The following is a 21,444-nucleotide window of genomic DNA, read 5'->3' on the forward strand; positions in this document are numbered from 1 at the left end:
GGAAGCTGGTTTAGGCCGCCACATAACCAGTCCCTTCCCTTTACCTTACACCGCATCCTGCATCTCTTAGGTCAGGTTGTTGTCCTTTTCGCAGAAACTGCTCTGTGTGCCGGGCCCGGGGGTCCCGCAGGGCTGTGGGAGCGGGGCAGGGCGGCGGGGACAGCCGGGCCCGGGGACCCGCAGGGCTGTGGGAGCGGGACAGGGCGGCGGGGACAGCCGGGCCCCGGAGAGCCGCATAGGGGAGGGCAGCGAGGACAGCCGGGCCCGGGGGTCCCGCAGAGGGGCAGGGCAGCGGGGACAGCCGGGCCCGGGGGAGCGGCCGCCCCACCCGTCGGGGCGGGCTCGGGCAGGCCAGGTGAGGCGGGCCCGGCCGCGCCTCGCCCTCCTGCCGCAGCCTCCTGCCCTCGCTGCCGGCCGGCGCTGCGCTGGGGGTGCCAGGCATGGCGGAGTCCCAGGTGCTGCTGCTGGACGAGCTGCACGTCAACGAGAAGGTGACGGAGGCCCAGGCCCGCTTCTACTACAGCGAGGAGCAGCGGCGAGCCCTGGAGGCGCTGGTGACCCGCGGCGAGGCCGCGTACCGGGAGGCGCTGAGGAAGGAGCCGCTCCGCGATTTCCTCTCCGGCCGGGAGCTGCAGGACCTGCGGGGCGGCTGGAGGGGCTACGACGACCCCCGGGAGGGCGGCAAGGTGGCGCGGGGACCCGGCGGCGAGACCCTGTCGCTCGCCTACTGGCCCGAGTGCTCGGACACCGAGGTGCCCCCGCTGGACTTGGGCTGGACGGACAAGACCTTCTACCGCGGCATCAGCCGGGTGTCCCTCTTCACGCACCCGCGCAAGGAGGAGAGCGCGCCGCACCTGAAGGAGGTGGTGCGGGACATGATCCAGCAGGCGCAGAAGGTACGGCCCGGCCCGGCCCGGACGGGCCTGCCCTGCCCGCCACACCGGGCCGAGGGGCTGGCCCGGGCCGTGGGGTGGAAGGCGGGCGCCAGCCGGCTGCCCTCGCTCCAGAGCGGGAGCCGTGCAGTGCTCGGCTCCCACCAGGCAGGGCTCTCCCTGCGCCGTGCTGCCAGTCGCATTACGCTTGGCCAAAGCTGATGCCTGTGATGGGGTTAAACCTCTGCACACCCCCTCCACCTCCCTCCCCTCAGTGGGGGTTCTGTACCCGTGGTTCGCGATGTCTGTCCCGGCCTCATTCCCGGGTTCAGAGGAAGACAGGTCATGATGCTGTTACAGCCACCCCTACCTGGTGCGTGCAGGTATCCCTAGTTAGAGACCGGGCAGCGTGTTCGTTTATGGGATGGTGTTTTTTGGGTTTATTTCTTGTGGTCTCAATACCGTCCAGCCTGAACTACAAGTAGCCAAAAGTGCAGACAGTATGCGGCTGCTCCTCCCATTTATCTTTTCCCTGGAAATGACTGCTGGTGGTGTCAGGGCACCTCTGGCAAGGAAGCAAACCAGCCATGATGCTACAAGAGCTGGCTTTGAACAGGTGAGGGCAAGCACGAGGTTCTTCGTCACCCACCCCGGATGTGGGTGAAGTTCCCGGGGAAGACCACCCGGGAAAAGATCCAGATCGCAGTCAGAGCTGACACACCCCTTGGGTAAAGGGTAGAAGAGTCTAAGAAACTCCATTCCTGTGCTTAGTTTTGCAGCTTTCTGTTTTTTCTGCTTTATAATTCAGCAGTCATGTCCTCCTCCACCTGTTCCCCTCTGACAGCACACTCTGTATGCACAACTTCTGCAGACTTGTTCAAACCGAATCTGCTGGGAAACGGAGAAAACTTTCCAGAGGCATTAATCTGGTGGGTGATCTTCTCAGCTCCCTGTTCTCAGAAATTGTGCACACCCTGTAATTCTGTTCAGTGACTGGTATGATCAGTCACTTAGAAGACAGAAGCTGTAAAATCCTTAGACTTCAATGTAGTGCAACTTCACCTCCTCTTTGCACTGCCAAAAAGGCGTCTACAGACTCAAGTTCAAGAACTGGGAAAGTTTTTCTTTCAATAGCTGTGCCTGGCACGTAGAAATAATTAATTCCTTTGTAGATTTTTATTTTTTCACTGACTGGACAAACTGTGCCCCTCCCAGCCTGAAGCCGGTTTCATGTTTAACAGCCATTCGAGTGTTTAATGGTCCTTTTCATAGATAACTATGCCTATTGTGTTCAGCTGAGCTGGCCCTGGCAAAAAAAAAAAAAAACTCTGCAGGTAGCAGCTTTTTAACCAGCAAATGAGAGAGGGGGTTTGGTTTGTTTTTTCTGAGGGGGGTCTAAACAGATGCTGGTAATATGTGGCACATGTCTGTGGGTGGCTTATCGTCAGTATTTTACAAATACATGTTAATTAACCTGCCTTGCTGCAATGAGATTAGCAAGCATTAACTTGCCAATCTTAAGATTCCTATGAAGAGCTAGACACACCTATAGACCCTACAGATAAGTTTATTATCCATAGGATAGGAAGAGAAATGGGGAAAACCTCTTGCAGGGGTAGACACTCATGCTCTGACTTGCTATGCTTGAGAACACTCCTAGGTGATCTTGACAGATCACCAGCTGTGGCAGGGGTTTGAGATGGCAAACAAAACAACAGGCATTGCCCATGGGAAGTTTTGACTGCTCTTCTCAATGGTCCCCAGTCTTGGAAAGAAGCCTGGACTGACCCAGGGCCCCACAGCCTGGAGGGAACCATCCCTTCACATTGCAAAGCTGGTACTGACAATTAATGGTTTGTCCAGGACGGGGTGTAATTTCTGCAGTCATTACTCTCATTGCAAATGGAGGGGATGGAGAGAAAAGAAGTTAGTGCTTCTGCTATCCATTCCCTGTGTGGATGTTCTTACTTCAAAAGAATATTATTTGGCATTCTTTCTCCTAAATAGCTCATCCATATCAATGTGTATGGATGGGGGGAGAGGGAGCATAACAGGCCTGAGTTAATGCATAAACTGTTCATGCCTTTAATTATGATTTGCCCATATATGACAAAGTGGCACAAGTTCACTGTATTTTGATTTTCAGAGGTTCTGGTCACATTCCCTGCATCCTGCTGGGAAGGGAGAACCAAGGCAGGACCTGAAATCCTGCCTAGTAGAAGTCACTATGGGGCTTAGTGTGATGTAGCTCCAGCACAGCCCACCTGTATCAGGAACTTACATGTTATTGATGAGCATAAATACAATGTCAGCTCTTTTTTCTTTCTCTAACAAAGGGAAGCTGGTGTAAGCACTGTTGACAGAAGGAGCCTGACAGAGCAGATGTGTTGGTTGTTGTTGGCCGTACAAGCAGAGACTCAGCAGAGATTCAACAGATGCAGTGGGGGATGTTTACTGTGGCATCACCTTCCCAAAAGCTACTTGTTCAAGGACATTTTTCACAGGAAAAAGGTCTCTGGAGAGAATTATTCCTCCTTCCTTTGGGGGCTCCTGCAAGAGAGCTTCACCTCTTCCAAGCATCAAGTGAAGAAAATCCTGTGTGATTCAGTATTTAGCTCCATTCACACCTGTATATGCCATTCCCAGCTCAGATGGGCTTATTACTGTGATCCCCAGCACCTGGGAAATTAAAATTTAGACAACTCTATTCCCAGCATACTGTCAGCATGGCAGCTCTGGCCTGGCATGCTGATGTTATGCAGAGGACTAGAAAAACAGTGTTTTCCTGCACTGATAACCTTTAAAATGTTGGGATGAATAACTCAGGCAGAAAAATTAATTGGTATTTCTAATGGTCTAAAAGATAAATGCTTTGTCTTACTCTCCCTTTCTGTAAGATCAGCATTACAGTTACCCATAACCTTCTTGGTTTTGTTGTTACTCATCCTATAAATGTTCAGGCTTGTCTCTCACGTCAGTGAAACCTTTTGTTTTTATGTAAAAATCTATGCCTGGAAAGAAGGATTAGTTTTATACCAGAAAAACAGTACATGGGAAGAGAGGGAATGATCATTTTGCCTCCAAATCTTGAATACACTCCAGTCCCTTCCTGAGAAATATGAGGTGTTTATGTTTGAGCTCTATAAATTATTTCTTGGGAAGCCTGCCCTGAGAGCAGACTTTTCACAGGGATTTGGGGAAAAAAAGGAAACTAGAATTCTTGTTGTCTACACTATTCGTCATGGCTGAGGATGCAGGCCCTTATTCCTCTGCACATTCATTCTTCCATTAGACACCTTCAGGTTAAGTGTTAAAGTTGTGTTTTCAGTCTTTTTTTTTCAATCTGTTTTCAGCATTCTCCTTCATTTAAATGAATCCTTACAGAGACAATGAAAGTTTCTCAATACAGAGGAAAAACTAGGCATTTGGCATTCTTCAGGCTGCTAAAATAAGTCATTTTCATCCTGAAGAAGGAGAACTCTCATAGACATTTACTAAGTTTCTTCCCAAGTGCAGCAGCTAACCCAGAAAATTACAATTATTGGTAGTGCTTGGGTTTGTACATCCCTGTACTTTTGTCTCCCTATAGGCTTCTCCTCCATTATCTGGTATCAGTGCTCTCCTTTATTTTGCACCAGTGGGATGGGCCTTCCTTTCAGTTCCTGATACTTACTCAGTTGTCTGTCTGCCATCTTCTTGTTTGCAGATTATTGCAGTGGTCATGGATGTATTTACAGACCGGGACATCTTCCGCGATATTGTTGAAGCAGCATATAAGCGCTGGATCCCAGTCTATATAATCCTGGATGAGGAGGGTGTGAAGCTCTTCCTGGAAATGTGCAGATGCCTTGACCTCTGTGACATGCAGATCCGGGTAAGATGTTCAGTACTGAACCACTATCTCCTGCAGGTTAATGGCCTTCCACAGTTGTCATGAACCTTGGAACTTGCTTGGACCAGCAAATACATCTCTTCCTCCCTACAAGTCATACCACAGCACTTAGAGAGGGTTGATGGAACACAGAGGGATAACAGAGTGGCTTGATTGTACAGAAAGAAAGAATAAGGAAAGATTTGGATTTTTTTTTCACCCAAGACAGGGATCTGTGTCATTTTTTGGCTCTTGTGGCCTAAACATTCCTGTCTGGGGAGCAAATTCCTATAAGTCTTCTGTGTGAGGATTCAAACTAGAGCCCCAAGTAGCTCTTTGAGTTGTTTGCATAGATCCCTCTTACAGGACACATATACTCTGTGAAATCAAGACTTTCCTATCCAGCAGTGATCACCTGGGTGTAAATGAGTTTGTAGTCCTCCTCTGCAGAATTTGAGGGATTGAGGGCTACAGCTGCTGCCCAGTCCCATACCAGAGTGGGCCTTCATACAGTGCATGTAGCACAGGAGAGAAGTCAGTCTAGCTTGGTTGACAGAAGCAGCCTCAGAGGAATCTCACTCCATTACACACAGACTGAAATCCTTTGTGTGTTTCTTGTTTGTATTGTATTCCTTTCTTTTTCTGCCATCTTTTTAGTCACTGTTGCTACTTCAGACTTGTTCTGAGTACTGAAAAAAGTTGCTGGGTTGGGATGCCAGACTCACCCCTCTTTGTGATCCAACTGTTCTGAGCAGCAGTGGGGAGAAAAAGTGCTTTTTGCCTAGGGGAAAGGTGGATTTTCCATAAACACTCAATTAGTAGTTAAAAAAAACCCAAAACACAACTAAAACTCAAGAAGCTCTGAAGATTATAGTCTCATATTAATCATTTTAGGAGAACTGTCTTAAATCTGGATGAAAATTACCTGCATATATCTGAACAGTGCTCCTGTGAACTACCACTCTGCTCTGAGTTTCATAAAAGAAGACATCCAGCTGAGAAGTTTTCTCATCTTTCTCCAAAACAGTGGTGGAAGTTCCTTCCCTCTGGTGTCTTTGAAAGCAAGACACAGACCTCATTGTAACAGATGGGTTTCAAGTGCCAGTGGTATTGTGTGTCCTAGGCTTGTGTCTCTCTGGTACATAACTCTCAAATCACAGCAGTAGTTCCTTTTGCTCTGGTACTGATTTCCCAGTACTTTTCTCACTGTGTCATCATGTACAGGAATGATGTCATCAGTATTTTAACTCATGGACAGAGTAAATGAGAAGATGTCCTGGCATTTTAGAAAGTTGTGTTGCTATTAGAGAGATGAGTTCCTTTCATTCTGTCTTTTCTGTCTCTAAACAGCAAGCAGTCCCCTTTCTGTTCTTATGCTTCTCCACAGGTATCTACACAGACTTGACACTCCTAAACCAGTGATCACAGTGATGTGCTACAGCAGTGCCTAGGTCCTGCAGCAGTCTAGTTGTATGGCTCTCTCCAAGGAGGTGCAGTTTGAACTGATGCAATCAAAAGAAGGAAAAAACTTCTGTGTCCCTTCTGTGATTCCCGTCTTTCATGGCAGCCCATGCTATGTTTTTCTTTAGACTTTTTCAGCTAAAAATAGTACAAGCTGAGTTGAAGGAAGTCCACTGAGAAGAAATTTTTAACATCTTTTGACCTAGTTGTTCGCTATTCTGCAGAGCTTCAGCCCACAGACTGCTGTCCTCCAAATTTTTCCCCTTTTTTCCCAGGTATCTCATACTGGATCTTGAATTTCCCTGAAGATTGTTATCTTTCTTTTCCAGTATGGCTTAGGTTTTTGTTAGTCTTGCTAAGGCCAATGCAGTTAATTTCTGTATATGGTTCTATGGAATGACCAGGGAGATTCTTCTTGGAATGGGGGAGCAAGTCATTTGCCTCTCAAGGAAGATGTTCTCTTAGTGTCCCACCAACAGATGCCTTGGATGTGCCTATGCTGCTGCTTGGGTCCGTGTGGCAGAAACCACATGTAGGGATTTCCCTGGCAACAGGCTTTGGAAGCTCCAGCAAGGTTAAGGTTTTCCCCTGTGGACTCCCCCCAGCCCTTCCTCTTAAATGTAATGTGTCAAGGGTTGAAGATTCAGATTTAAAGTAAGAAAGCAAGCTGGGCCTCATGTCTTGTTCAAGTAGAATATTTTGTCCTGCATTGTTTGATCACAGAGGATACTGAAATTGCTAAGTAAGCTCTGTCATTTTCACCTATTTCTTATCTACCTGTTCTGACATCTGCTTTGATGTCTGAGTTTCTTCTACAGATTTATAGCAACAGGGAAAATGTAATCTCCTTTTTGAATTACTGTTTTGCCTTATTCTAGAAGATTTTCACCAGTCTTCACCAGACATAGTTTGCCAGCAAAGGAATTGCATACTCTTCTTTCCTGCCCTTTTGCCCACCTTTCCTTTGGAATGCTTGTGCATAGTACAGAGGATGGCTTTCTTTTCTCAGGAAGTTGCTGCCACATGAGATATAACTTTTAGGTTTAGAGGCAAGTTGTGATCCCAGGGGGAGAGATATGATGTACTGCCATGAACTGCAGGGTCACAATGTTTATTCTGTCTTCTGTGACTACCAGATACTCACTGTGTTCTGTGTTTGCTGCCCTTTTGGTCCCATTGCTTTGTTCATCCAACACAAAGTGAATACTTCAACAGTCCTAATACAGGGAGATTTACTGTTGACACTGAATTTTGTTCTTTGCCTGTGTACAGCAATGGACATGTTCACAAAATTCCTGGCTATTCTATTATTTTTCTAGAGATGGCAAGGTATCATGATCTGCTGACAGTCTCATGGGAGGGAAACTGTTATAGGAAGAGAGGACCTCACCCTGCAAAGAGTAAAAGTTCTTAACCCACTCCAAGCATGAAATGAGAAAACCTCAATTTTTGTCTGAAGGCCAGAGTTCACCAGAAATGTATTTAAATTCAATCATCAGAATGTTCATGGGCTGTTCATAAGAGCCTGTGTGTGTGAGTCATGGCTTCCTGAGCCTACAGGACATGGATTGTCAGGCTTCTGTTATGTTTGACACAAGAGGGCTCTTCGGAGATCACAGTGAATCTGAGTTCTCCTAGACACAAAATTCATAGCCCCTCAGAAAACCCTCTGTTTTTCAGGACCTGAGGTGAATGTTCCCACTGGTTTTTTAGAAAAGTGGTTTTTGTCCTCGTGTTTCTGTTAACCCCGACCACAGTAGCAGGCACTCCTGCCCAAAGGCAGAGAATTCTCCTAGAGTTCCAAGCAAGCCCAGGGAATGACTTACCTGCAGGAAGTCATTTTCCCAACATGTAAGGAGATTCTCCTTTTACTTCAGAAAGTCTAAAAAGCTTCTGCCTAAGAAACTTTTGGAATTTCATTTCAGTATTTTATGTTTTTCATCACTGATTCCTACTTGAGGGAGGAGCGGAATGTGAAGCAGTGCTGTTAGTTTTTTAATGGTCTAGAGTATTCTTCTATACTATCTGTGACCTTCTGAGAATGGGAGCTTGCAAGGGTTTCTTTTTGTAAAGACACAGATAATACTCAGTAATAATCTTGGCAGGCCATGTCCCAGCTAGTTGCATTCCATCCTGTTCTACCTGAATACTTGCAAATTGCACTGTTTTGTCAATAACCATGCCTTTTCCAAAACTGTCCAGGGCAAACAGAGGATTTCCCAGTTCTAAGAGGGAAGGTACACATAGGATTCTCTGGTGGAAGCAGTTACACCTCCCTTTAGAGTCTGTCTTGTGTATCCCCCCTACTCAGCCTAGGTCTGTCAAGTCAGCCACAGCATTACTGACTTTCTAAATTTGGTCAAATTTAGCTTTCTGTGGATTCAGAGAGAGGCTGTCACAAAGCAGGGAAGACCAATTCCTTACTATCTGACACTCTGTCAGGCTTGACTGTTACCAGTCATATAAGGTTGTAGCCAGGGAGATGTTAGTCACTGCTCGTGATGAGGAGTGGTGCAAATCTGTGGAAAGGAAGAATGGAAATTTAATGCAGACTTCATCTCCCATAAGCCAATATATGACAAAACAAACCTTAAGCAGGCTTCTGTAACAATACAGATCTGGAGGTGTCACTTCTGTCTGGTGAGCTAACTGGTCCTCTACTCAAGATATTTGTTACTACTGTAACTCTATTGCCCTCTGAAAATGCCTTCAATCTCACCTCATTTATATTTGTCTTTCCTCCTTCATTATTGTGCACTCTTCAGTATGTGAACCCAGGGTTGTTCTTCATCTGTACAGCTTCACTTAGCAGTCTACAAATGTTCCGAGATCCTTCAAGGCAGAAAATATTATACAAATAACCTGCTAAGTGACTTGATGTTTATATGACTTTGTGCTTGTTTCTTGCATTTCAAGATGTATTAATGCACTCCTGTACCTATTTTATTCAAGAAGGTTTATGTGCTCAGCTGTTCAGCTCTGTCCCCTCTGCACCTTTCTAAGTGTTACATGCAGCTCAGTTACTGCAGAAATTCAAGTGCTTTCCACCAAAAGAAGGTGATAGAACAGACAAACACAATAAGATCCACACTCGTTATATGCTGGGAAACTTTCTGCTCACACAGGCTGATACTTCTTGATTCACAGGGATATATCATTTATCAACACATATCACATCAGAACTGTTGACTGACTTCTTGTCTTGTGCAGTCTGCATACTGTGATTTGGCAAATCCCATATCCAAATAACTAGCAAGGAAAAAAAATATTTCAGGTGATCAGGCAGCCAAATTCAAATGTTATTTTAACTACTGGAAAGGGCACCCTTTCTCCTGTGCTCTACCCAACCTGCCTTCAGCATCCCATACATATGACTCACTGCTAGGCTTTGGGCAAGCCACTTCATCTTTTTCTGTCTTAGGCTCCTCATCTTTAAAACAGGGTAATAATACTTTCAGCATTGTTGGGAGCTTTAATTAGCTAATGCCCACACAGGACTCCAGACAGATCAAGCAACAGCTGAATGCAAAACAGTAGTATCATCAGTTACTGTTAGTCAGAATTTGTATTTCCACTGCTGTATTCTAGTGGGGGAATAGGAGGGATTCAAAAGGTAAGAATTTTATTCAGAAAAACAGCTTTTGAAAGATATCTGCATTCTTATAATCATTCATTCCTGCATGCTGATTTTTATAGCCTATCAATATTTAAGCTGTCAGTGAGGTTTGTAGTAATAGGACTAAGCTCTTTGAGGGATCTGAGGCTGTGCTAGCATTAGCCAAATCCTCCTGATTCTTCTGCTCTGCAGATGGGGAAGAATGAAACAAAGGTGAATTGACTTTCCCAGAACATCACAGGAAATAGTATCAGAACTGCAATTACTCCTGGTACTGTCTGACTCCCAGCTCTGGATTTATGACTCCAGTTCATAGTGCCTTTTAGCTTTTCGTTCTTAAGGAATCCTTACATAAAAATATGGTGGAATGGAGAAAATGGTCTAGATTTGTATGTCAGAGTTACAAGACAATTTGCTCCAAATTTATACTGACATTCAACGATTTTGGGTTTGGTGGAGGGGGAATGTTTCATGTTAGGCACTTTGGCAGTTAAGCTTTGTGCAGCCAGGACACATGAGCAACCCTCAGTCCAATGTGCAAATATATCCTTATAGTATACACAGGCATACATCTATTGTTGAAAATCATCTGACCTTAACTTAGTGGTTTTTCTGTGTCTGGTAGTGCTTTGTTTTATTACTTGTGGGTTTGCTGACCAAAGGGTGTGAGTGTGAGGTTTGGGAAAAGGTATTCTTTTTTTAACTACTTGCATTCATTTTATGGAAAGATTCTCCTTCCTTGTCTTCAGAAATTCTTCTTCGCTGATCTATTCAGGACATTAGTAGAGGCACTTACCTGATAGCATTGTCTTGCCAGTGGCTCAAGTGAATAGCTGAAGACAGCAGGCAGGGTTTTGATGATGCTGACCCCTTGGACAGCTATAAACTGATGAAGAGTGACCTGTGTAGACAGGGGATGACAACAGGACTTAACAGCACTGTGCTTTCCTTTTGCAGCCCTTCTGGTGGCTGATACAAAATGAGCTGTAGTCCCAGAATTAGTGAGATAATGTGAGTGACATCTTAAGACTTGGAGCTGGCAATTATCTGATTTTCTGCCCTATTTATTGTGACATTTTGTTTTTTCACCTCCCTGTTAGAATATCCGCATACGCTCTGTGACAGGAGTTGGGTTCTACATGCCTTCAGGGAAGATCAGAGGCACACTGGCATCCCGATTCCTGATGGTGGATGGTGAAAAGGTGGCCACTGGATCATACAGGTGGGTTACTCTGCTTAAGGTGTAGGATGTTTATTTAAAGAATGGTCAATGGACTTCGCTTGAGAGTCTTCTTCACATGTCACCCCCCTTCTATATCAGCTTCTGTAATCTGTGTGATACCTGTAGAAACTGGAGTGGGACAACAGAGGAGGTGGCATAGAGCCCTTCTCAGAGAATGGAACATACCCATGCTGGCAGGCCATTTCAGAGGGCTAGAGACAGTTCCACACTGCATCAGAAAGGGGTCTGCAAGGACTCCCCACCAGTTCCTGTACTCAGTGAGGTTTTCAGTCCCAAGACTCTTCCTGTTGATGCAGTGCTTCTTTTTTAAAAGGGTAAACTGTCCTTCAGAGTTTCAGGGCCTTTTCTCCCAAATCTGGTCCACATGTCTAAAGAAGAACAATAATGTTGTGTCGTGTATCTATTGGGGGACCATTTGGCCAAGGATATAAGGGCAAATGGCACAATGCTACATATTCCCCTGTAGTGTCTTATGTTTTGTTAGGTGTGCTGGGTCAATTACTCACCCCAAAATCTAAAATCTAATTCTTTTTCCTCCTCTTAGCTTCACATGGACTTCATCCCACATTGACAGAAACATCCTGCTAGTCTTGACAGGACAGCATGTGGAGATGTTTGACATTGAGTTTCGTGAGCTCTACGCCATCTCAGAGGAAGTTAATTTATACAAGGAACTGGGTATTGCTAACCCATTCCTCCTTGGAATTGGGAAGCCAGGCTTTCATTCCTCCACCGTGGCTCGGAAGTTCATTAACCCCAAGTATGGTTTGGTAGCAGGGGCTACCCGTGGTGATATGATGCTCTGGGCATCACGGCACAGGCAAGACAATCACGGAAACATGGAAAAGGAGGAAACGAGTGAGTCAAAGAAACGGTTAAATCAGTTCCTGAATGACTTAGTCACATTGGAGCAAGTGTACCCAGAGATAGATCCACCTCTGGAGAACTTGAACAAGCTGAATCGGAGCCCCCAGAAACTGTTGTCTCGGCTCCACATGGACCTGAAAAACAAATCCAAATCCAGAGAGTCTATTCGTGACATAAAGAAAGAAGATGCACAGACCAACACAAAGCAAGGAAAACGCTTTGCCAGTGGGCTTTTCAGTCGCAAGGCCAAGCGGTCTCCAGGCTCAAGCATTGAGGCCAATTCTTTTGCCAGTGAAGGACATTCAGGAGAAGACCTTGGGAACATGAAACTGGAATATGAGAGGCTCAGCATTGGCCATGCCAGCGTTCGGAGCACTGGAGGCAACTCAGGTAAAACCTTTTACCAGCACACTCTTTCTTCTGTGTCCCTTGTTCTGAGCTTGGCTGATTGATGCAAGCATACCCACTGCAGGCACTTGAGAGTAGATCCTCTTGTTTCTCTGAAGCAAAATGAGCTAGATCAAAGGGTAGAAGCTGTATCAAAAGATACAGGCAATTTAAGTTGAAAGCAATTTAATGGCAGTCTTACTGTTAAGTTGGTACTTCTCATATGGATGTTTCTTGTACTTTTGAGCAACAAAGGGAGAGAAAGGTGAGCATTGCCTTGTGTAAAACAGTGTTCAGTTAATGAAGTGCATTTTCCTAATAAACAGCAGCACTATGTTCTCTATTGTGGCTCGCAGGCCACAGACAGATTTTCAATGTAATCCCTCTTTTCGTCATTAGAGTTTGGCAGGTGTATTTCCTGTGACAAATTCCTGGTGGAGAAGAGAGGAAAACATGTTTATGTTGAGGAGAGGGAACAAGGAGTGGAGGAAAGGGTGCAAGTCTTTTTAATTTTCTCCTTTACTACCTTCTGAAATGGGGGAGAAGGTCATGAAAATAGAAGCTACAAAGAAGTAGATCACTAGATCTCAACATTTCTCTCTTTGCTAATGCATGATTGATATTTTCACTAAGTCTTTCCAAGGCTTCAATCAGTTGAAGACACAAATGATAAAGATTTCTAACAGGTTATTTGTTCACAGATAACTCCCCAACATTTTACATGTCTTGTGAGATTGAAGTAAATCTTTGGACTGTTCAGGCTGGTTGCCTTCCTCTCGGTGAGCTGTATTGGGTGTCAATACATCCTGCACCATCAGGAAAATAAACTAATTGTAAGGAGAAAATTTCTCCTCCACTTGTCAGCCCAGAGACCATTCTGTGCTCTGATGAATGCAAAATGCAGTTGTAGAGAGACTGAATTCCTTTGCAGTCACCATGATGTGAAATGGAAAAACATTCTCTTGGGACCAAGAAGAGAAGCAGGGTATCAGGACAGTCAACAGCAATTAGATTCCTGAAAATATTTCTGGCTAAATGAAGGACAGACTCAAAAATGCCAAATGAAACAAGAGAAAGGAACTGTAAGAGAAGGCATGGCTAATTTATTTAAGACTGTAGTAGATCCATTTTAGAATCTGCATTTGAGGAGGCAGAAGTTAACCCTGGTGTAAAGAGGTCCTCTCTCCAAGTAAGTCTTAAGCACAGACATTATGTGCTGGTGGGTCCCATTTCTCAAAGCCAGGAGAAGCTAAATCAGTGAGGACCTGTGGGGAGATGTATGGGCATTTCCACTTGCAGGAATGGACCTGAGTGCTTGCACTACCCTCTAGTGACAGAAGGAGGGAATTGTGTCATCTCTGATTCATCAGCACTTTGCAATATCAGAGATTCTCACTGACACCTGTTTTAAAGCAGCCAGCCTGGCATTCCCACAGTGTCCTGAGGAAATCAGGCCCAGCTTAAGGCACGAGAGGTTGATGTCTTGGGTTGGACAGTGGGGCACTGCACCCTGCTGGGGCATTGCACCATCCAGGCAGCAGGGATGTCCCTGTTCTTCCTAACACAGTGGATCTGTGCCAGACAGTCTGATGCTTGCTCTAGACCATTTCCATAAATACATTGCCATGCTATTCTGTTCAGGTTTTATTTATTGCCACTGTTACTTCCTGCAGACTGACAACTCTTTCAATAAGGGGTAAGGAAGAATTGAGAACAGGTCCAGGGTAGGTGCTGAGGTCCAGCACACCAGTCTCCCCCTGTGCTTTTTCTGACCTGATAAATCTTTCCAGTGACTGCTGGTATTTTTGGTTTATGCAAATTGAGAATGCCTGTTCATGGTGACAATAGGAGACTCCATAGCTTTTGAAGTATGGTACAAGTAGACTGGTCATCTGGTGTCAAAGGGTGGAGGAAGAGCATGGATTCTGTGTTCCTTTTGAATTAAATCACTGTTCTCGAGAGGAAACTTCTCTAGTCTAATAGTCCCAAAGTGGCATGTTAGCAGAGATAGTAGAAGGCACAGACTGATAGATTGAGACTCATGAGGAACAGAAAAGGATTTAATAACAAATTCTTAAACACAGCCATGGAATAGAGTCCCAGCCTCAGTATAAAGAGAGGAGGTACTTTGTTCTTGGGTAACTTTAGGGTTGACTTAGTTTTAAAAGTTTAAGTTGTCTTTGAGCAAAGCTAGTTAAAACTGGTGCTGTGATACTCTGAGTGACAGAAGGGAGGTAAGAAGTGGAAATGAAGGAGAAGGTACTTGGTCTGCAGGTGGGTTAGGATGCAATTACTCAAAGCTTCACAGTTTGAAATAGCTGTCCTTACCTTTTGTAAAGATTACACAGCACACTTAAATTCCCTTGGGCCTGCCTGCACACACATCCTCCAAAGTCACTATTAAATCTCTAGCTGCACAGAGACACATCCCACCTTGCAAATGCATGGGGAGACCAGATCCACACCCGAGTAGCTCATAGAGTAGTTCAAAGACATTTTTCAAGCAGGCTAAAAGTCAGATTCAGTCTTGTAGGAGCAAGTGGTGATGAAGAGGATCTGAACTGGGAAGGGAAATTATGAAAGTGTGTGCTGTGATGGAGTCTGAAAATCTGATGCAGTATTTACAGGCTAGCAAAGGATTCCTACGAGTCAGAATTGGGACTCTGGAAAATACAAGGGCTACAGATAGTAAGTAATGTCCCAAACTAGTATCTGAATTAACACCCCGAGGTGTTGTCCTAGCACATAGAATGGAAGTTTTACATTTACATTTACATTTCTCAAACCACATGATCAAATTAACAGAACTCTTGAATTTCACTGTTGCCTGCTGAGGATCACAAGAGCAGCTCTGAACCTGACCAGAATCTTTTAACTTTAAGCTGGTGGTGGGCAGACTGTGATCAGCAAAGACAGTGAGTTGTGTGCAGTTTCTAGGAAACACTGCAAAAGTCTGAAAGATGTGTGCCTTCAGAAGGTGCAGACTTTTTGGTTAATGTTCTTGGAAGAAGCAAAGTGGGCTTGTTCAGAAGGGTCTGCTGTCCTGAGTTGTTCCATGCATCAACTTCATTCCTGATGAGTGGTGGTTGCAGAATACATACATTCAGTAGAAGGATTTTGTGCTTCAGTTTTGTGTGCTTTTGCAGCAAGAAATGGGATTTACATTGGGCACTGCAATGGCATTGAAATAGCTGCTTAGTTATCACCAGTGTATTCAGCCAAAGTGAGATCCTGGAAGGGTAGTAACTGGAATTTTCAGCCTCTTTTCTAAAGAGAAAGAGGGAAATGTTGGGTACATACAAGGAGGGTGTTTGCTGTAACTGTAGAAAATATGAAGAAAAAGGTCAGAAGACAAGAGTAGCAAGTGACAAGAATAAAAGGACTGGGAGTTGAAATTAAGCAGAGAAGCACAGACATCTTTCAAAATAAACATGAGGGTCTTGAATGTGATACAGACAGGGAAGGAAAGAGGGGTGGGGAAGAGGTTGGAGTAATGATAATACTAGCATGCAGGATGTGTCAGAGGGGGACAGGTAAAATGAAATGCCACAGGGAGATGTGGGAAGGAGGCAGTAGCACACAGAGCAGCCACAGAAGTGAGGGCATGTTGCAGTGTAACCTCCCAAGTGAACATCAAGAACATGCAGTGTGGAAGAAAGTGGAGAGAAGGAGGAGGAGAAAAGAGAGCTCTTCTCTTCCCCATCACCTACAGGTAGGGACAGCTTTGATCAAATATCCACAAGCAAGAGAGGGATATTAAAAATTATCCATGTGAAATCCAGTTCAGAGGCAGTGCTTGGGTTGAATGCTCCCTAAACTTGTCAAGGCTGAGACTTCTCAGTAGCATGTCACCATGACCTGTGGCAGTTTTCTCTCTCTGTTTTCACTCTGAACTGGCATCTGGCTCCAAGTGCTTGGGAGATGCACATGTACCTTCCTTCTGTACAAATACATGAGCACAGCCTGCCTGTGCTCAGAGCAATTCCAAGCCACATGGCAGCCCCTCTCAGTCTCTGCTGTCCTGAGCTAGACTCATGCTAGCTTTGCTGAGCTCAGAGCACTGATGAGCTCCCTTACTTGCAAAAGCCTCTGAACACACTTTTGTACAATGCTTGGGCAGATATGTTGAGGCATCCAGATCAACATCTGGTTGTAATGATGGAGACCAGACAGAAGTGTAAGAATTGAGATGTACAGATACTGGGAGCAGAAGAAATTCATAGAGCAGGCAGTGAAAAAAACCAGGATTATAAAAAATGGAGGCAGCATACTCTGCCACTTTAGTGAGAGACCTTGGGATTTGTCTTGCAAAGGCAGTGGTTGAAACACTGGCACTAAAGATGTTTGAAACAAAACATTAAAAAAAAAGCCTCTACTGAGAATGTGTGTGGCTATCAAATGGATGAGATGACTTTGGGTTTTCGGGGTTTTTTTCCATACCTTACTCTTTGGAAAACTTCCCACCCAAGGCATGACCAGATGGGACCTCATGATACTGCTGAAGCTGGACTGGGTACAAGCCAAAGCCTGGAAATATTTCTCTAGTGGTTTTCTCTACAATATACTCTGCATTTGCTCTTACTTTAATGTTTCTTCATTTCACTGCAGTAGAAAAAAAAGCCATGAGAGAGTGCAGAATAATGTAGGCCTAACACAAGATGTATAGTAAAAAATGAGAGTGAAGCATGAGTCCAAACTTTAACTAGGTCTTATTTACCTGACATTAACACTACTTTAACTTCTTTTCATTCCAGGTAACCTGAATCCAAACTCCACTCTGAGCGATAAAAACAAACAATCTACCTGTGTGTTATCTTGATTGGGAAGGATTGCCTGGAGAACTAAAGACTGAATCACAAGCTGGAACAGTAACTTCTTTATTGATTTTGAACCTACAGCCACATCCTCATGCAGTGATCTGTAGAGCCACTGCAGGTCCTGGATGCATCTGGCACCCCCAGCTGAAGCACATTTACTGGGTGATGAGCAGACTTTGGAGAGTCAGTCACTTAAATGAGGGTTGGTGAATGAATGTATTAGTCCATATGTCTATGTGCACACATATTTTGTATATAAAAACAACTGTGATGACTGGTCTCAGAGCTCGCTCTGTGCCCAGAGAAATGCAGGAGATTTTCTGACTTACTTGTGCTGCTACTTTGGTCTGTCTAGCTGCAGACTAGGAATCACTGTGTTGCATTGTTTACTCTACTGCACTGCAAAAATGTATTGATTTGACTGGCTGGAAGGCTGAATCCAATTGAAGTGGCAAATTCTGTGTGAAATAAGGATGTTTACAGACAATGAAACAATGCTTTGTCCATAAGGAGTCTTCCTATAGATTCCTGTTGTCACTTGCCCAGGCAGAAATGGGTGGTCTGGGAGAAAGGTTTAGCTAACAGTGGCCAGCAGAGCAGTATCAGAACTGTGTCACGTCATAAATGTAGCAGTCGAACAAAGTGATTTAGCAAGAATGTGGTAAAGAGAAAATATGGATTATAGGGCAATGTTTAACATACAGTTGAGACTGGGTCAGGAGAAATGTCTGATAAGGGGCCTGGGCAGGATCTGGGAGCAATAACACAGAGGCTGTTACAAAATCCTCATTGTTGCTAATTCAGCAATACTTTTGCTATTCATGGAAACTGAATGATTAAGGAGCACATCTTTGAGGGTTGAAAGAGGAAGCAGAGGAGGCATGCAAGCTTTCCAAATGTCCTTTTTTTTTTTTCTTAAGTTAACCTTTCCAAATCTTAATCATGCTAAAATTGAGAGCTTTGATCCATAAGAAGCATTGTGTGCAATCAGACCAAAGGCCATCTGATCTGCTGTTCTGCCTCTGAGAATAGCCTGTAAAAGGTGATCACAGAAGCATAAAATACAAGGCTTGTATATACAGTGTTCTTTCTTTCTCTGACACCATTCCAGCAGTCTGTGGACTTTCTCAGCTTTCTGGCAGTTCTTTCTGGACCTGGCCTTAATGAATGCACTTAATCCCTTTCTAAAAATCCTTTTTTACTTTTGGCTCCAAAGTGTTCTGTGGTAACAAACCCTAAATTCATTGCATGGTACGAAAAAAAACTGTTGTCAGACTGTTTTAATGGTTTCCTTGATGATTTCCTCATAGCTACTATGGGATCTAACTGGCACTTCTGTTCTCTTGTTCACTATCCCTTTTCCATTCTACTCACTAACAGAGTGGATAAATGGATCGGTTTTGTCTCTACAGTGGGCAGATTGACATTTCACTCTGCTTTCTTGCCATTTAAATTACATAACCTGCTATCATAAGTAAATCCTCTTGTGATACCTAAAAAAATTAGATCCTAGTTATTACAAGGCACCTGAAAACTAACATGCAACTTGCCAAGAAAATATTTAAACATCAGAAAAACAGGTTTCATTTTCTTGCTTTTTGTTTAGAGAAACCATCTGGGTTTTTAGCTGCAGAATATATTCACAGCAAAGACAACTGATGCAATCTCAACACAGAAGCAGCTGATCCAATGACTCTTTCAGGTGCTGGATTGCAGTAGAGGTTGTTACACTCAAACAGTAGTTGATGATAAAATGTCTGTCTGTAGTTGATGATAAAATGCAATTGATTGATTCACTGATTGATTAATTGTCTTTCCTTGAATTATATTTAACTTGAATGACAAGCAGGTCTGTTTTACTCTATTTACCCTGCAGAATGTCTTGAGATGCTAAAATACCAAAGGTATTGTGCCCTCTGTTAAACATACTCATCCTCATTCAATGGGTTAAATGTTTGCCACTATATAATATTCTATATAGCCTTCTGGGAACGAGCTGTAGTATTACAGCTGGGTCTGTCAGCTCATATTATGAGCAGTGTTTCATAAAGTTGTTTCTGGTAATGGGGAAAAAAAGAGGTGTTGGAAATGACACCACCACTTGGTTGTAAAAGTGACTTGATAGCTGAGTTACCCTTTATGTGTGTAGCTCATGTGCTGCTCACTGTGTTTGCAGGATTGTCGAAAGCGGTTTGATTTTGCCATACTTTGGTTGCTCTCCAGACATTTAGGATACTTTTTTTTCTCTTTGAATTTATTTCACTTTGTTAGCAAAGATCAGATATAAATTTATTAGGCTGATGTTGTTCCACTTTTTGTTCTGACAAGAACAGTGTCATCTGGTGCTTCCTTGTCCTCACATGCTTTTAAAATATTTATTTTTTAAATTGTGCAATAGGTTAATTAACTAATTAGCACCATGTTAATATATATGGTCAGGTTTTCCAGGAAGTCCTTTATCTTCTTGTTGCTTCATCTTTGGTGAAGTGAATCACAAATAGTCCAAAAGGCTGATTTCACTTGCCCTTCCTTTCCTTCTTTGCTTAATTATTAATGTGCTTTACTTTCTCTTCCCTATGGAGGATGTCAGAGCTCTTTTCTTTAACTTGTCAACTGACAGGATATCCTTTCCAGAGAAAGTCTCTCATCTGCTTGTCTTCTTTGTTGCCATACCAGTTCCTGAAAGGTAATGTTCACTTGTTTTCAAATTCTTTCCATGGAAGTCAGTCTCATGCCTTGACTCCAGGGGCTAGTGTAATTCCTTAGGCTTATCACGCACTACTTAATTACTTAATTTGAGAGAACAAACTTGCTTTTTTGCATGATGTAACTCTGCTCCTTAAACTCAGCATGACTCTGAGGATGCTCACAGCCTTGTTGATCCAGAGTGGAGGTTTCAGGCTCTGGTGGAACTAGTTCTTCCCTGAAGATAAAATCTGCTGAACTTGGGCTATTTACCTGCTCCTATGGCAACAGAAGTGAGTCTGGGTAAGGGGACCACATTTATTTTGCCTAGTTTTTTGCTAATTGTGGTTATTGATGAGTGCTAGAAACCTGAGGCTGTGACCTGTAAAATGAACCTCTCTTGCTCTCCAGATAAAATGTGGTTGGTGGTGCTGGGGGTCACAGGGGCAAAGAGCAGTGCTTAGGAATTGTGTTGGAAGTCTACCAGCTGAGGTTGAAGGTACAGGAGTCTTCAAATAAGCTGTCATTTTCTTGCCCAAGATGGCCCCTCTTGTAACCAAGTCACCAGCCTTCCAAGAGGGTGGGAAAGATGGGAATTGTTCTGTTGCTACTCAAAAGAGCCAGATTAGCTCTCTTTGACATCTGTATCCTGACCCTATACAATCCCAAGAGGACACATGTCCTCTGGATCTCGTTTCCTCTTTGGCTGGTCTGTGAGGAGCACCATGGGGCCTACAGCTGTGATCCTGGTTTTGGACAAAGCAATGAAGCTGGGGCTCACAGCTCTCTCTTTCTGGCCTGCAATAGTGAGTGGTTCAGAAGGAGCCTCTTGGCTGAATGTGTGCCTTCTGTGTTTCTTTTGGTATGTGTTTGTATATTTAATGTATATGTGCCCAGTTAATTATGTGGGAGACCTTTTCTAAGTCAAACCAATAAACTCCTTACTGTGTTACATTTAGATGCTGTGTTCATGGTGTCACTTGTAATTTCTCTTGTACAGTTCCTGGGTTGGGGACATTTTTCTTGTTTATTTGGCAAGAACCTGTACTGTCTGGATTAGAGCAGGTTTCTGGGTAACTGGTGAACTTCTTTGGTCAATGTTTGGTGGTCTTTGCTAAAAGAAATGTGGGCAGCTAAATTCTCCACAAGTACAGTGTTTTGTGGCTTTGAGTAACTTGAAGAGAGACTTATTCATTCCTGCTTTCTTGCTGCTGGAGTAGGCTGCAACAGATGTCCACTTTAGTTGTTTGGGGGTTTTTTGTTGTCAGGGTTTTTTTGGTTTTTTTTGTTCATTTTGCTTTTTAGGGTTTTTTTTTCTATTACTTTGCAGCTGAAATGTATCTTGCTGCAGCTATAAATGCATCTGACAAAGTGCCACCTCGGTTTTCCTCTCCATCTTTCTTATATAATTTGTACCCATCAGCAATGACATTTAATTTATGAAACTGAGTTCCTGTGCTACATTTCAGTCTTACCTGGTACAATGTAATCTTTGACATTTAAGTAACTCACAAGCTCTTGTTTCCCATGCTCCCTTTGTTTGCGTGTACAAAAGCCTGTTTTAAAATTCCTGACCACGTTTCAGAATAAATCCAGCCTCTATTTTACTTTTGAGCATTAGGGTT

General features: G+C 43.9%; 1 protein-coding gene across 1 annotated transcript; it reads left to right on the plus strand.

The window, feature by feature from the left end:
- The first annotated feature begins 305 nt into the window (after positions 1-305).
- FAM83F (family with sequence similarity 83 member F) lies at positions 306-20,991 on the plus strand. Its single transcript, XM_056481795.1, has 5 exons — positions 306-896; positions 4,579-4,746; positions 10,921-11,042; positions 11,608-12,320; positions 17,072-20,991. Exons 1-5 carry the CDS (start codon positions 441-443, stop codon positions 17,134-17,136), a joined length of 1,524 nt encoding a protein of 507 aa, XP_056337770.1. The 5' UTR covers positions 306-440; the 3' UTR covers positions 17,137-20,991.
- The last annotated feature ends 453 nt before the right edge of the window (positions 20,992-21,444 follow it).

This window comes from Oenanthe melanoleuca, chromosome 1A (assembly GCF_029582105.1).
Source record: "Oenanthe melanoleuca isolate GR-GAL-2019-014 chromosome 1A, OMel1.0, whole genome shotgun sequence".
Taxonomy (NCBI): Eukaryota; Metazoa; Chordata; class Aves; order Passeriformes; family Muscicapidae; genus Oenanthe; species Oenanthe melanoleuca.